This window comes from Symphalangus syndactylus, chromosome 7, assembly GCF_028878055.3.
Source record: "Symphalangus syndactylus isolate Jambi chromosome 7, NHGRI_mSymSyn1-v2.1_pri, whole genome shotgun sequence".
NCBI classification, from domain to species: Eukaryota; Metazoa; Chordata; class Mammalia; order Primates; family Hylobatidae; genus Symphalangus; species Symphalangus syndactylus.
In genome coordinates this window covers 142,596,449-142,613,649 of record NC_072429.2, presented here as the reverse complement: position 1 = coordinate 142,613,649, position 17,201 = coordinate 142,596,449, and the positions used below count along the sequence as shown (strand labels likewise).

The window sequence follows — 17,201 nt, the reverse complement described above, 5'->3', positions numbered from 1 at the left end:
GGGCTGCCCATCCCCAGCAGGGCCTCCCCCAAGTGCCTGCAAACCCGTGTCCACCGGCCGGGGCTCGAGACTGCCAGGGCCCTGGACTCATACACGCCACCGCTGCCCCTCACGCACACAGCACAGATGCAGCACCGCGCCCCGGGGCACAGGTTTTATTGGGATTGGGGCCAGCACTAGAGGCCTGTGCCTGGCAGCTGAACGCGCACTGGGAGCAGCACCTGCAGCTGCTTAGCTGGCGGCCACTGGACCTTGGTGACGAAAGAGGCAGAAGTGCTCCAGCCACTGCTCCTGGAACTGCGTGGGGCTACACTCAGGCCCACCCGTGGGCGGCAGCAGCAACAGGTACCTCTCCTGCGCGGCTCAGCAGCGCCTACGCCAGGCCAGGCTGCACCACCTCCAGCTGCCGCTGCACGACTGGGAACAGGTCTACCTCTCTCAGGTCGAACACCAGTGGCTTCCCATACCTGCCTCATGAGGCTGGTGAGGCCAGGGTGGGGCCGGGGAGGTGGGGTGGGGTGAACCTGACACCCCGCCTGCCTCACCGCAGAGCCCCCAGCAGAGCCAGCCGCATCCTCTCCGGCCTCAGGTGCTCCGGGTTCGCCATGTCCACATAGTTGGTGTCCTGGTAGCGCAGGAAGGTGGCCACCTGGCCCGAAGGGTCAATGACAAGAGGCCACCTGGGGACATCCATCAGGTCACTGCTGTCTGTCCAAACCCCAAATCGCCCACGTCTGGCCAGGAGCACTGACCGGCAATCGGCACGGATGTGGCTGCCTACCTCTTTCATCAGCACGTCGTGCAGCTCGGTGACCTGGCACTTCAGCCCGGGCGCCTCTTCTTCCCGTCGGGGTAGCAGAGTGCAGCTGACAGGCAAGCCCAACGCCGGACCCCGCCCCGGGCCGCATCTCCCAGCCCCCAGCCGGCGCCCCACGCCAGGCCCACCCTCCTGCGTCTGCTCCCACAGCTCCAGCCTGGCCATAGCCAGTGCCTCCTCGGCCTTCTGGGCCTCCTGCCGCAGCCTGCCCACCTGGGCCTCTGCGTCCTTGATGGCCTGGAGGAGGCGGCCACACTGACTGTCGCTTGCCCTGCCCCATGCTCTGGCTGGAGAGGGCACCTGCCCGAGCCTCCTCCCCACCCCACCCCAAGCAGGCCACTGTCGGCTGGTGACTCCCCGTGTTTGAGAGGGAAAAACCCCAGGCCAGGGAGCGGGGAGCCCTGGGCTGGTTTGGAACAAGGAGGGGTGTTGAGGACACAGGGGCACAGCAAGTCCACCACGGGCCCCCACCTGCAGCGTGAGCTTGGTCTTGTCCGTGCACCTCCACTCACACTGGTTGTGCTCTGAGATCCTCTGGCTCAGCTCACAGTAGGCCTGTTGCAGCTGGGTGGCTGTACGGGCGGGCCTTGGCGAGGCTGGCCAGTACCCTCCGACCAGGTCACTCCTGGCCCAGGGGCCTGAGGGCACCTCCCCTTCTGGCTCTTCCCCCAGCTTCCTGGCCCTCCCTCGGCTCCCCCTCCTCCCCATCGGGCTCTCCCTCCTCCTTTCCTGGCTCCTCCCTGAGGTCACACTCACCTCCTTGTGACACTGCTGCTGCTTCCTGGCCAGCTGTTGGACCTTGAGGGTCATACTAGGGAGCGGGAATGAGCTGGGGCAGAGGCTCTCGCCAGCGCCCCCACCAGCACCCCGTGCCTGTGCCCCTCGCCAGCACCTCCCACACCCCTCCTGCCTGCCACACCGCTCAGCCTCGGCCTCCTCGTGCCTCTGGGCCTCCTGGGCCCGGCGCTGCTGCTCTGCCTCCATGTTCTGGAGCACGGCCTCCGTGAGGCTCAGGTCCCACGAGCGCAGCACGCTTACCACTGTGTCCAGCGAGGCCACCTAGTGACAGACGACATTTGTCGGGCACTCGGTGCGTGTTCTGAGTCTTCTCAGCCTGGAGAGGAACTGTTGCGCTCCCATTTGGGAGAAAGGGTGCCATTGTGCAGAAAGGCCTCAGCGCTCACAGCTGGTGCGTGGTGGGCCCCAAAGCATGAGCCCCTGTGGGGCTGCTGTCCCCAAATCCCAGGCCACTGGGAATTCTCCTGGGCTCCCTGACCAAGTCCAAGCAGGAACCTGCTCCTGTGGCTGGGCCTCCAAAGGCTTCCTTCCCCTTCACTCCCCCAGGACCTGGCCCAGGCTTCCTGCCTCTGTCGACTCAAGTACACGCCTGAGGCCTCGGCTGCCACCGCTGCTTCCTGAGTAGGAGGCTGGCCCGCAGGATGTGCACACTGGAGCTCCCTCCTCTGTGGTCTCCCGCAGATCTCTGCCTGAAGGACACAAGCCCTGGGGCCGCCACTGCCTCTCACCCTCCTGAGTCCCCAGCACTCCAGGAGCAAGGAGTGGGTGCAGAGAGCCGAGCTCAAAGCCCAGCTGCCCTGGGTGAGTCCCTGACTTCCTGTGCCGGGCCCTCCTTGTCTGTGGAGCAGGGGTGATGCTTGGAGGGGTCGCAGTGAGGAGGAAGGAAAAGCAGGAGCTCAGAGCAGGTCCACATGCGCCTGGTGGCGGGCCAGGCCCGGCCTCACACTGGACCAGGAGGCTGTTCATGGGTGGCTCCGTGTGTGAATGCCACTTGCCCTTTCCTGCTCTGGGAAGCAGGGGTGACCAGGGCCTGTTGTCTAGTGTGGCCAGCTCCCTAATAGCTGGATGACAGCGGAAGGAGGCAAGGCGGTAGCTGAGAAGGGCCGGGTGGGGCAGGGAGACTCTCATACTCGGAATTAGGCCTGGGAAACAGTCAGGGCCCGAGGAGCTGCTGGCTGGAGAGCAGAGGCCTGGGAGAAGGAGAGCAGGTGGCTGAAGGTGGGCACCACCAAGAACACACCGAGAAGGTGTGGCAGGCCTGGCGACGGGGCCAGGTGGAGGTGGACAGACACGGGCCATGGAGTAGGCAGAAGGCACTGCGTTAGGGGTGCGCGGGTGAGCGGCCGGCATTCCCACAGAGCAAAGGGTTTGTGGCGTGGGAAGGTTGAAGACAGGATGAGGGGAAAGAGGTGGGGAAGGATGAGTTCCCTGTAGCTCTTCCAGGAGACTGGCCACAGACCAGTGCAGACAGGGAGACTGAATGTGGGCAGAACCGGGAAGAACTCACAGATGGACGGGAGAGAGGGAGACAGAGCAGACGAGAGGGAGAGCAGCAGTGGTGCGGTGTGGCCTCCGGTAACCACCATCCTGGCTGAGCCGGTGCCGACTTAAGCATTTGTCTACAGATGCAGGGGGTAGAGACACATGGTAAACTCACCCCCACGGTCACCTGATGGATCCACAGGCTAACCACAGCCTGAGGACTGGCCCTGTGCGATCTGCTTCCCAGCAGCTAGGACCAAAAGTTCAAAGCCCACCAGGGCCAAAATCAAAATTTTACACAGACATTTGCTTTAAATAGAGCCCAAATATGCACATTTCTAGACATTTAGACCCTGCTTGCTTTGCATACCCTGCAAAACTGAATCCACATCTGCCAGTGGTGGATGAGACAAACCCTGGGGCTACAAAAGCCTTCAGGCTGGGCTGCCCTCTGGAGCTCTCTGGTGCCCCGTCCTGCTTCTGAGCAGTTTCCCCTAGGCGTCAAGCCCTCCCTGAAAACCTGTCCAAGTGCCACCAGAATAAAGCTCACTGCATGCTACTGCCCTCTCCTGGTCCTGTCTTCCTCGATCAGCCTCCAAATCCTCCAGCCTCTGTGCCTCATTCGCCGGCAGCCACAGGGGCTGCTTCCTTGTCCCGCTCAGGATCTTACACGGGCCAGTCCTCCTGTTTGGAAGCTCCTCAGACGTTCACAGCTCTCATTCCCTCCCCTCCAAGTTTTCCCTTGTATGTCACCCTCTCAGCAAAGCCCACCTTGGCCACCTTTCTTAAAATTCCAGCCCAGCCCTGCCCGCCCTGGTATCTCCACTGTACTATGAGTTGTGACGGAAGGGACTTTGTTTTGTTCAAGGATGTGCCCTAAGTACCTAGAACAGCACCCAGCTCAGGTCTTCTGTCAGTTGGGCCAATGGCTGGGCTAATCATGAACGGATGAGTTAATTCATACATTAGCATATACCTGCTTGTTTGGACACATAAATGGGTAAATAAATAGGAGAGATGACTATATAGACATATTCATTTATGCACATTCTTCTGTACATTTATCAATGATTCTGTCTATATTTGTAAATATAAATTTGCAAATATAAACGTGGGTAGGTGAGTGAAGGAATTTATGAATATGCAAATTTAATCCTCACTTTGGGGTCCTAATGACAGTAACCTCAGAGTAAGGTTGACTTCAGCTTAGCTTCAAATCATCTTAATCCCTGAAGTTGGTGAAGTGACTCCAGACTGCTGGTACCCCCAATACATGGCAAAACCTAAATCCTCAGTGAAAAAAGAGTGAAAAATACCTTTCTAGGCTTCAAATGATTCCTACCAATAAAACATATGACGTGGCCAGGCAAGGTGGCTCATGCCTGTAATCTCAGCAGTTTGGGAGGCTGAGGCATGCAGATTGCTTGAGCCCAGAAGTTCAAGACCAGCCTGGGCAACATGGCAAAATCCTGTCTCTAAACAAATAAAAAAAATTAGGCCGGGCGCGGTGGCTCATGCCTGTGATCTCAGCACTTTGGAAGGCTGAGGCGGGCAGATCACAAGGTCAGGAGTTTGAAACCAGCCTGGCCAACGTGGTGAAACCCCATCTCTATTAAAAATACAAAAATTAGCCAGGTGTGGTGGTGCGTGCCTATAATCCCAGCTACTTGGGAGGCTGAGGCAAGAGAACTGCTTGAACCTGGGAGGCAGAGGTTGCAGTGAGCTGAGATCATACTACTGCATTCTGGCCTGGGTGACAGAGCAAGACTCCATCTCAGAGAAAAAAAAAAAAAAAATAGCTGGGCATGGTGGCTCAAGCCTGTAGTCTTAGCTACTTGGGAAGCTGGGGCAGGAGGATCATTTGAACCCAGGGGGTCAAGGCTGCAGTTAACTGTGATCACACCACTGCACTCCAGCCTGGGTTACAGAGCAAGACCCTGTCTCAAAGAAAATAAAAAATAAAAAAGGCTGGGTCTGGTAGCTCATGCCTATAATCTCAGCACTTTGGGAAGCTGAGATGGGCAAATCACTTGCGGTCAGGAGTTCAAGACCAGCCTAACCAACATGGCAAAACCCCGTCTCTACTGAAAATACAAAAATGAGCTGATGTGGTGCTGCACACTGATAGCACCAGCTACTCGGGAGGCTGAGGCATGAGAATCGCTTGAACCTGGGAGGCAGAGGTTGCAGTGAGCTGAGATCATGCCACTCTACTCCGGCCTGGGTGACAGAGGAAGATTCTGTCTCCAAAAAAAAAAAAAAAAAAAAAAAAAAAAAGATACAGAAAAAGGCACAGGAAAATACAAGGCAATATAAACAAAAATCTGCAGAAACTATGAATGATAGAAATAGCTCCACAAGGGATCAGGATATTAGAGTTAGCTACAGATTTTCAAATAACTATATTTACTGTGCTCAAAGAGAGAGACTAGATTGATTTTAGCAGAGAGCTGGAACCAAATAAAATTTTAGACATGAAAATTAAAATAACCAAAATTAAGAACAAAGTGCATGGATTTAATAACTAGCTAGATGCAGCTGAAGAGAGAATTAGTAAACTGAAAGACATGTCACAAGAAAATATCCAGAACAAACTAAAACAAAAGGATGGAAAATATAGAAAAGAGGGTAAAAAAACTGTAGTAGTTACTAGTGCTGATCGTCAAACATATCCATCCTTCCACCTTCTAGACATAGTATAGGATTACACTTCCTGACCAATTTGTGGTTTCGGTGGAGCCAAATGACTAGATCTGACCAATGAGCTATAAGTAGAAGTGTTTGTGCTAGACCCTCCTCAGCTCTTTCCCTCTGGTATACTGACCAGCAACATTCAAGATGGTGGTTGCTCTGTCAGCCTGGGTCCCTAAAAGACTACAGTTAGCAGAAGCCCCCTGTTAACCCTCAATGGACATGTAGCATAAGTAAAAAACTCATTTTGTTTTATGCCATTGAGATTTGGAGACTGCATGTTCCACAGCACATCTGTATTAGTCCATTCTCACATGGCTAAAAAGAACTACCTGAGACTGGGTAATTTATACACTTGATCTTAGCCAAAAGGCCGAGAAGCGATGAGACTGGGTAATTTATAAAGAAAAGAGGTTTAGTTGACTCATGGTTCTGCAGGCTGTATAGGAAGTATGGCTAGGGAGACCTCAGGAAACTTACAGGCATGACAGAAGGCCAAGGGGAAGCAGGCACATTTTACATGGCTAGAGAAGGAGGAAGAGAGAGCAGGGGGGAGGTGCTACACACTTCTAAACAACCAGATCTCATGAGAACTCACTATTGTGAGAAGACCGTGGGGAAATCAGCCCCCATGATCCAATCACCTCCCCCCAGGCCCCTCCTCCAACACTGAGGATTACAATTCGACATGAGATTTGGGTGGGGACACAGATCTAAAACATACCAACATCCTAGTCTATCCTGGTTGATACAGAAATGTAGAGGCTATGGTGAGATCTACCATCTGTATTTTTGGAGAGTGAGAATAAGGGCAGAAACAGAGGTAATGACTGAGAACCTTCCAAAACTCACTCATGAAGAAAAATAAGGTGGGACGACTTGCTTTTATCTGGTACAAGACTTGTTATAAAGCTGCTGTAGTCAAGACATGGGTATTGACACAGGATAGATCAATAGACCTATGGAACAGAACAGCAATCCCAGAACAGAGCTATAAGTATATAGACACTTGACTTAGGGCACAGGTGATGGTGTAGAGTGAGGGCAGTCTTTCACAAAGACTGTGGGTGCTCTCAGGACAATTGTGCATCCATATGAGAAATAAACAAGCTTGAACATGACCTTGCACAAGGTGGACCAAAACAACGCACAGAAATCTATTCTAGGGGATGATGGCTCTAAATGTGAAAGATGTAGAAGACTGCACAAGAAAATATCTTTATGTCCTTGGGAGAATGGAGAGACTTCTTAAACTGACATGAAAAGCACCAACCATAAAGGAAAAGAATGATAAAATTTACTACAGTAAAGCAAAATCTTCCATCAAATTATAACATTAAGAGAGTGAAAAGGCAAGTAAGACAGAAGACACCTATAATACATATAATTGATAAGGAGTTTGATCTAGAATATATAAATAAGGTCCACAGAGCAATAAGGAAAATAAATCAGGCAACCCAGAGAAAAGTGGTCGCTAATGCTAACAGGTACCACTTTTAAAAAGATAGCTAAGTGGCTAATATGCCCAAGAGTTCTCAACTTCATTAATTGGCAGGGAAATGCAAGGTAAAACTGCAGTAAGACACCAGGACACATCCACCATGAGTCTGCATTAAAAAACACTGGCAATCACAGTGTCTGTGAGAGCATGGGGCAGTGGGACTGTAACATATCGTCAGTGGGAGCGGATAAACTGGTGCAACCATTTTGGAAAACTGCACATGTGTACCAAGAGACACATACAAGAATGTTCATAGCAGCATCATAACCAAAGCCTGGAAACAAACTGAACATTCATCAGCAGTAAAATGGATAAATATATTGCAGACATTTATATAATTAAAGTCTCAACAACAATGAAAGTGAACGAACTATAGCTACAGGCAATAAGACTGAATCTTACAAATATAGCCTGTGATAGAAGAAGCCAGATACCAAACAACAGCTGCCATATAAATTCATTTACATGAAGCTCAAACACAGTGAAACAAAGCTATATTATTTAGGCACTCATGTTTAGGAATGAATAGATGAATGAGTAAGAGGATGACAAAATGAATGAATAAATGAGGGATGATTTAATGAGGTAGTAAAGAAAAGAATAGATAAAGAAAAGCAAGAGGCCGGGCATGGTGGCTCACATCTTTGGGAGACCGAGGTGGGCAGATGACCTGAGGTCAGGAGTTCGAGACCAGCCTGTCCAACATGAAGAAATCCTGTCTCTACTAATACAAAATTAGCTGGGTGTGGAGGCACGTGCCTGTAATCCCAGCTACTCAGGAGGCTGAGGCAGGAGAATTGCTTGAACCTGGGAGGCGGAGGTTGCAGTGAGCCAAGATCATGCCATTGCACTCCAGAGCCTGGGCAACAAGAGCGAAACTCTGTCTCAAAAAAGAGAAAAAGAAAAAAAGTAAAGCAAGAAAGTAAGCACTGACAAGCCCACAGCCAACATCGTACTGAATGGGCAAAAGCTGGAAGCATTCCCCTTGAAAACTGGCACAAGACAAGGATGCTCTCTCCCACCACTCCTATTCAACATAGTATTGGAAGTCCCAGCAAGAGCAATCAGGCAAGAGAAAGAAATAAAAGGCATCCAAATAGAATGAGAGGAAGTCAAACTGTTTCTGTTTGCAGACAACATGATTCTATATCTAGAAAACCCCATAGTCTCAGCCCAAAAGCTCCTTCAGCTGCTAAACAACTTCAGAAAAGTTTCAGGATACAAAATAAATGTACAAAAATCACTAGCATCCCTATACACCAGCAACAGCCAGGCTGAATGCCAAATCAGAAAGGCAATCCCATTCACAATTGCACAAAAAGAATAAAATACCTAGGAATACAGCTAACCAGGGAGGTGAAAGATCTCTACAATGAGAATGATAAAACACTGCTCAAAGAAATCAGAAAAGACACAAACAGAAAAACATCCCATGCTCATGGATAGGAAGAATCAATACCATTAAAATGGCCATATTGTCCAAAGCAATTTACAGATTCAACACTATTCCTATCAAACTATTATACCAAGCATATAATTCACAGAACTAGAAAATACTATTTTAAAATTCATATGGAACCAAAAAGCCCAAATAGCCAAGGCAATCCTAAGCAAAAAGAACAAAGCTGGAGGCATTGCGTTATGTGGCTTCAAACTATACTACAGGACTACGGTAACCAAAACAATATGGTACTACACAAGCACATAGACCAATGGAACAGAATAGCCCAGAAACAAGGTTGCATACCTACAACCACCTGATCTTCAACAAAGCTGACAAAAACAAGCAATGGGGAAAAGACTCCATATTCAATAAACTGTGCTGGAATAACTGGCTAGCCATATGCAGAAGATTGAAGCTGGACCCCTTCTTTACACCATACATAAAAATCAACTCAAGATGGATTAAAGACTTAAATATAAAACCCAAAACTATAAAAACCCTGGAAGACAACGTAGGCAATACCATCCTGGACATAAGAATGGGCAAAAATTTCATGACAAAGACACCAAACACAATCACAACAAAAGCAAAAATTGACAAGTGGGATCTAATTAAACATAAGAGCTTCTGCATAGCAAAAGAAACTATCAGCAGAGTAAACAGACCACCTACAGAATGGGAGAGCATATCTGCAAACTATGCATCTGACAAAAGTCTAACATCCAGCATTTATAAGGCTTTTATACAAACTTACAAGAGAAAACCCCATTAAAAAGTGAACAAAGAAAATGAACAGATGCTTTTCAAAATAAGACATGCATATGGCCAGCAAGCATATGAAAAAAAGCTCAATGTCACTGATCATTAGAGAAATGAAAATCAAAACCACAATGAGGATACCATCTCACACCAGCCAGAATGGCTACTATAAAAAGTCAAAAAATAACAGGTGCTGGTGAGGTTGCGGAGAAAAGGGAACACACACACACTGTTGGTGGGAGTGTAAATTAGTTCAGCCACTGTGGAAAGCAGTATGGCAATTCCTCAAAGACCTAAAAGCAGAACTACAATTCGACCCAGCAATCCCATTACTGGGTACATACCCAGAGGAATATAAAGCAGTGTACCATAAAGACACATGCACACAAATGTTCACTGCAGCACTATTCACAATAGCAAAGACATGGACTCAACCTAAATGCCCATCAGTGACAGACAGGATAAAGAAAATGTGGTACATGCACACCGTGGAATACTATGCAGCCATAAAAAAGAATGAGATCATGTCCTTTGCAGAAACATGGATGGAGCTGGAGGTCATTATCCTCAGCAAACTATCGCAGGAACAGAAAACCAAACACCGCATGTTCTCACTTGTAAATGGGGGCTAAAGGATGAGAACTTAGGAACACAAAGAAGGAAACAACAGATACTAGGGTCTACTTGAGGGTGGAGGGTGGGAGGAGGGAGAGGAGCAGAAAACTACTGGGTACTGGGCTTAGTTCCTGGTGAGGAAATAATCTGTATGACAAATCCCCATGACTATTTCACCTACATAACAGACCTTCACATGTACCCCCAAACCTAAAAGTTAAAAAAAGATGACTTAACATCTCTGTGCTTAAGTTTCTTTGTATATAATAAAGTCTTTGTATATAATGTAGGAATATTAATAATACTACAATCAGGTTTGTTGAGAGGATTAAACTGGGAACTTTATACGTATTTCAGTAAAGTTTTGTAACTTGAAAAAAAGAAGGAAGCAAGCACCATAAAATTCAGGATATGATTATCTGGGGAGAGGTGTGGTGTTCTGGTGATATTTTATTTCTTGAGTCAGGTAGTTATTACGTGAGTATTTCCTTTGTGGTAAATAATTGAGCCACACTTTGATTTGTGCAATATTCTGTATGTCATTTGTAATTAAAAAGGAAAGTCCGGCCGGGCGCGGTGGCTCACGCCTGTAATCCCAGCACTTTGGGAGGCTGAGGCGGGCGGATCACGAGGTCAGGAGATCGAGACCATCCTGGCTAACACGGTGAAACCTCATCTCCACTAAAAATACAAAAAATTAGCCAGGCGTGGTGGCGGGCGCCTGTAGTCCCAGCTATTTGGGAGGCTGAGGCAGGAGAATGGCGTGAACCCGGGAGGCGGAGCTTGCAGTGAGCCGAGATCGCGCCACTGCACTCCAGCCTGGGCAACAGAGCAAGACTCCATCTCAAAAAAAAAAAAAAAAAAAAAAAAAGGAAAGTCCGAAGATGTATAAAATCAAGGAGTGGCTAAAATGAGAGAAGGGATGAATGGATAACTAGATAAATAGGATGGAAGAGTGAACAGACATATGAATAAGGCAATGATTTTGTAACTTAAAAGAAATTGTGATACTCATTTAAAATAATAATAGCTACCATTTCTTGAGAACTGACTGTGCCAGGAATTGTGCCAAGGAATTTCATTTATTATCTCATGAATCTTCAAAAAGCTGTTATTAGTCCTATTTCTGAATATATGGAAACAGATTCAAATAAGCTTCAGAACTTGCCAAAGTTCTGTCTGTAAGTGGAAGAACTGGAGTAGGTGGAAAATGAATGAAGAGAGAAAATAAAAGGATAATATAACGAGTGAACTTATGAGTGTCTTAACGAATAGGCAATAAATGATGAATGAATGAGTAAATTAATGAATTAAACTATAAGAGAATGAAGATTAGATTAATGGAATGAACTGATTAAATGATGAACTAATACATGAAAAATTAATAGATGAATGAGTGTAAAGAATGGATAAATGAGATAAGCAAATGGTTAGTTGAGCAACTGGATGGATGAATTGATGGATGAATTCATTGTTCAACAAAATGTTTCAGTGCCTATCATGGTCAACCAATATTGGGGCATACGATTAAGGGGTGAACGAGACACAGTCCTTCCTTGCTTTCTCATAATTTTCTGTCAAGTAAACAGCATGAATGTGTGTATGAATGGATGAATGGATGTCTGAATGAATAGTAGATAAATAAGTGAATAATTATTTAAACATGGTATAAGGGTGGAATGGGCACATTAATGAGTGGATAGTTTATGTTTATAAATTTATATATGTTTATAAGTTCATAAATTTATATATAAGCTTATACATTTATTTATAAGTTTATAAATAAATGACTCATGCCTGGGCATGGTGTCTCACACCTGTAATCCCAGCACTTTGGGGGGCCGAGGCAGGCAGCCCATCTGACGTCAGGAGTTCGAAACCAGCTGGCAACATGGCAAAACCCCGTCTCTATTTAACATACAAAAAAACAAATTAGCCGGGCATGGTGGCGCATGCCTGTAGTCCTAGCTACTCTGGAGGCCGAGGCAGGAGAACCACATAAACCCGGGAGGCAGAGGTTGCAGTGAGATTGCGCCATTGCCCTCCAGCCTGGGCGACAGAGCAAGACTCCATCTCTAAATAAATAAATAAATGACTCATAAGTTAATAAGATAATTGTGAATTGACAAAAGCGCAAACCAATACTGGGGTGAGATGGATGAAGTGGGTGAATGTATGGAAACAACGATCGATGAAAGATGGAGCGATGACAATGGATGGCGTGGTTCAGCTCTTCTGTGTCATCGCTGATATTCCGTCTACTTGTCTCATCAATTATTGAGAGAGAGAGATGGCAAAATCGCCTACTATCATTGTGGATCTCTTTATTTCTCCTTGTAGTTCTCATAGTTTTTGCTTCATGCATTTTGAAACCCTGTTAGTAGCTGCATAAACATTTAGGATTTTTATGTCCTCATGATGAATTCCTACATTTGTCATTATTAAATGACTCTTTTATCCTTAGTAACATACTTTTTTCTGAAATCTACTTGATGTTAATACAGTTACTTCAGCGTCCTGTTAGTGTTATCTTGGCATATTTGTTTTTATCATTTTAATTTTCACCTATTTGTGCTTTTACATTTAAAGTTTGTTTCTTATAGGTAGAACATAGTTAGCTACATTTTTTTAATCTAAAATGAAAATCCATCTTTTTTTTTTTTTTTTGAGATGGAGTCTCACTCTGTCGCCCAGGCTGGAGTGCAGTGGCGCGATCTCGGCTCACTGCAAGCTCCGCCTCCCGGGTTCACGCCATTCTCCTGCCTCAGTCTCCCGAGTAGCTGAGACTACAGGCGCCTGCCACGATGCCCGGCTAATTTTTTTTGTATTTTTAGTAGAGACGGGGTTTCACCATGTTAGCCAGGATGGTCTCGATCTCCTGACTTCGTGATCCGCCCGCCTCAGCCTCCCAAAGTGCTGGGATTACAGGCGTGAGCCACCGCGCCCGGCCCAATCCATCTTTCTTTCTTTCTTTGTGTTTTGAGACGGATCTCGCTGTCACCCTGGCTGGAGTGCAGCGGCGCGATCTCAGCTCACTGCAACTTACGCCTCTTGGGTTCAAGTGATTCTCCTGCCTCAGCCTCCCAAGTAGCTGGGATTACAGGCACCCACTACCATGCCTGGCTAATTTTTTGTATTTTAGTAGAGACGGGGTTTCATCGTGTTGCCCAGGCTGGTCTCAAACTCCTAAGCTCAGGCGATCCGCCCGCCTCGGCCTCCCAAAGTGCTGGGATTACAGGCGTGAGCCACCGCGCCCGGCCCAATCCATCTTTCTTTCTTTCTTTGTGTTTTGAGACGGATCTCGCTGTCACCCTGGCTGGAGTGCAGCGGCGCGATCTCAGCTCACTGCAACTTACGCCTCTTGGGTTCAAGTGATTCTCCTGCCTCAGCCTCCCAAGTAGCTGGGATTACAGGCACCCACTACCATGCCTGGCTAATTTTTTGTATTTTAGTAGAGACGGGGTTTCATCGTGTTGCCCAGGCTGGTCTCAAACTCCTAAGCTCAGGCGATCCGCCCGCCTCGGCCTCCCAAAGTGCTGGGATTACAGGTGTGAGCCACCGCGCCTGGCGACAATCCATCTTTTAACTGGGGTGTTTAGAATGTCCATGGGTAATGAGATTATTGATATGGATATGGATTGATACGTTTCCCACTGGCCCCAGAGGTTCCTTTCCTTTTCCTCTTTTCCTGACTTCTTTTTTTTTTTTTTTTTTTTTTTTTTTTTTTTGAGACAGAGTCTCGCTCTGTCGCCCAGGCTGGAGTGCAGTGGCACGATCTCGGCTCACTGCAAGCTCCGCCTCCCGGGTTCACGCCATTCTCCTGCCTCAGCCTCTCCGAGTAGCTGGGACTACAGGCGCCCGCCACCACGCCCGGCTAATTTTTTGTATTTTTAGTAGAGACGGGGTTTCACCATGGTCTGGATCTCCTGACCTCGTGATCCGCCCGCCTCGGCCTCCCAAAGTGCTGGGATTACAAGCGTGAGCCACCGCGCCCGGCCTTCCTGACTTCTTTGGCAATATTTTTTAAGAATTCCATTTTATCTCCTTCGTTGGCTTATTAGTTCCAACTCTTTTGAGATTGTAGTAGTTACTTTAGGCTTTAGAGTATACAGCTGTAAATAGTCACAATCTACTTTCTAATGATATTAAACCATTGCACATATAAGAACCTTGAGACAATACACTTCCATTTACCCCTCCCAGCCTTTCTGGTATATCTTGGGATTTTTTTTGGTGGTTTTTTTTGTTGTTGTTGTTTTTTAGATGGAGTCTTGTTCTGTCGCCCAGGCTGGAGTGCAGTGGCACGATCTCAGCTCAGCTCACTGCAGCCTCTGCCCCCCGGCTTCAAGCAGTTCTCCTGCCTCAGCCCCCTGAGCAGCTGGGATTACAGGCGCCCGCCACCATGCCCAGCTAATTTTTGTATTTTTAGTGGAGACAGGGTTTCACCATGTTAGCCAGGCTGGTATCAAACTCCTGTCCTCAGGTAATCTGCGCACCTCAGCTTCCCAAAGTGCTGGGATTACAGGTGTTAGCCACTGTGCCCAGCCAATTATTATCATATATATGTGTATATATATATGATAATATATGTATATATGATAATTTGTGTATATATGTATATATATGTATATATGTGTATATGTATACATATGATAATATATGTGTGTATATATATATGTGTGTATGTGTCTTATATAGGGTCTTGCTCTGTCGCCCAGCTGGAGGACAGTGGCACAATCACGTCTCACTGCAGCCTCCATCTCCTGGGTTCAAGTGATCTTCCCCCTTCAGCTTCCCGAGTAGTTGGGACTCCTTCCTTCCTTCCTTTCCTTCCTTCCTTCCCTTTCTTCCTTCCTTCCTTCCCTCCCTCCCTCCTTCCTTCCCTCCTTCCCTTCTTCCCTCTGTTGCCCATGCTGGAGTACCGTTGGCTCGCTGCACACTCCCTACCTCCAGCTCCCGTGATTCTCCTGCCTCGGCCTGCGGGCTGCCTGGGATTGCGGGCGCGCGCCACCACCCCTCCCTGGTTTTTGTCCTTTGGCTGGAGGCGCGGTTTCGCCATGTTGGCCAGGCTGGTCTCCAGCTCCTGACCTCGAGTGCTCTGCCCGCCTCGGCCTCCCGAGGTGCTGGGACTGCAGACGGAGGCTCGCTCACTCGGTGCCCGGTGTTGCCCAGGCTGGAGTGCGGTGGTGTGGTCTTGGCTCGCTGCAGCCTCCGCCTCCCAGCCGCCTGCCTTGCCCTCCCAGGGTGCTGGGATTGCAGCCTCTGCCCGGCCGCCGCCCCGTCTGGGAGGTGGGGAGCGTCTCTGCCCGGCCGCCCATCGTCTGGGAAGTGAGGAGCGCCTCTGCCCGGCCACCCATCGTCTGGGAGGTGAGGAGCGCCTCTGCCCGGCTGCCCCGTCTGGGAAGTGAGGAGCGCCTCTGCCCGGCCTCCCCGTCTAGGAAGTGAGGAGCGTCTCTGCCCGGCTGCCCATCATCTGGGATGTGAGGAGCGCCTCTGCCTGGCCGCCCCGTCTGGGAAGTGAGGAGCGCCTCTGCCTGGCCACCCATTGTCTGGGATGTGAGGAGCGCCTCTGTGCGGCCGCCCCGTCTGGGAAGTGAGGAGCGTCTCTGCCCGGCTGCCCCGTCTGGGAAGTGAGGAGCGTCTCTGCCCGGCCGCCCCGTCTGGGAAGTGAGGAGCGTCTCTGCCCAGCCACCCATCGTCTGGGAAGTGAGGAGCGCCTCTGCCCGGCCACCCATCGTCTGGGATGTGAGGAGCACCTCTGCCTGGCTGCCCCGTCTGGGAAGTGAGGAGCGCCTCTGCCCGGCCTCCCCGTCTAGGAAGTGAGGAGCGTCTCTGCCCGGCTGCCCATCATCTGGGATGTGAGGAGCGCCTCTGCCTGGCCGCCCCGTCTGGGAAGTGAGGAGCGCCTCTGCCCGGCCACCCATCGTCTGGGATGTGAGGAGCGCCTCTGCCCGGCTGCCCCGTCTGGGAAGTGAGGAGCACCTCTGCCCGGCCTCCCCATCTAGGAAGTGAGGAGCGTCTCTGCCCGGCTGCCCATCATCTGGGATGTGAGGAGCGCCTCTGCCCGGCCGCCCCGTCTGGGATGTGGGGAGCGACTCTGCCCGGCCGCCCCGTCTGGGAAGTGAGGAGCGCCTCTGCCCGGCCGCCCCGTCTGGGAAGTGAGGAGCGTCTCTGCCTGGCCACCCATCGTCTGGGAAGTGAGGAGCGCCTCTGCCTGGCCACCCATCGTCTGGGAAGTGAGGAGCACCTCTGTGCGGCCGCCCCATCTGGGATGTGAGGAGCGCCTCTGCCTAGCGGCCCCGTCTGGGAGGTGAGGAGTGTCTCTGCCCAGCCGCCCATCGTCTGAGATGTGAGGAGCACCTCTGCCCGGCCGCCCCGTCTGGGAAGTGAGGAGCGTCTCTGCCCGTCTGCCCCGTCTGGGAAGTGAGGAGCGCCTCTGCCCGGCCGCCCCATCTGGGATGTGGGGAGCGACTCTGCCCAGCCACCCCGTCTGGGAGGTCTACCACGGAGGCCAGAAGCAATGTGGGGGCTGGTCGTGGTGGCTCACGCCTGTGGTCCCGGCACTCTGGGGGGCGAGGTGGGTTGATCACTTGAGGCTAGGAGTTCGAGACTAGCCTGGCCAACATGGCGAAACATATGAAAAATACAACAGACAAACCAACCGACCAACTCAGCGACAACAAAACAGGTCTACCCTGGAGTCATACTCTAATTTTTTCTATTTTCCTCCCTTTCTGATCCTTTATCCCACTTTCTTTTTCTTCCTCTTCCTGCTCCTTCTTGTCAAATAGAGGATTGAGTTATTATCATTGATCCATACAAAGTCCCTCTCTATTTTCTTTAATTCCCACCCCCCATTTCTATTCCCCGTCTTCCCATGTGCAACCTTCCTAATATGTTTGATATGCATATTTTTGTTTGTATATATTTTTAGAAAATGTTTCTTGTTTTGTGTGCAAAAAAAAAATTAATAAAAAAAAGAAATTAAAAAAAAAAGTAGTTGGGACCACAGGCACATGCCACCCTGCCTGGCGAATTAAATTTGTGTGTGTGTGTGTGTGTCTAGAGAGGGAGTCTCATTATGTTGCCAGGCT

General features: G+C 49.4%; 1 protein-coding gene across 3 annotated transcripts in view; it reads right to left on the bottom strand.

Annotated features, from left to right (window-relative positions):
• Window positions 1–140: 140 nt before the first annotated feature.
• The window catches only part of IQANK1 (IQ motif and ankyrin repeat containing 1), a 60,298-nt gene continuing 43,237 nt past the window's right edge, over window positions 141–17,201 (bottom strand). The window contains exons 9-16 of one of the 3 annotated variants that reach the window (XM_063643701.1): window positions 1,728–1,876; window positions 1,574–1,628; window positions 1,289–1,381; window positions 937–1,054; window positions 753–837; window positions 546–680; window positions 399–467; window positions 141–364 (exon numbers count right to left, since the gene is read on the bottom strand). In XM_063643701.1, coding sequence (XP_063499771.1) covers window positions 232–364; window positions 399–467; window positions 546–680; window positions 753–837; window positions 937–1,054; window positions 1,289–1,381; window positions 1,574–1,628; window positions 1,728–1,876 — 837 coding nt within the window. In that variant the 3' untranslated portion in view covers window positions 141–231. Of the gene's footprint in view, window positions 681–752; window positions 841–936; window positions 1,055–1,288; window positions 1,382–1,573; window positions 1,629–1,727; window positions 1,877–17,201 lie in introns of those variants that run through there. The other 2 variants (XR_010121980.1, XR_010121981.1) reach the window with 2 other exon arrangements.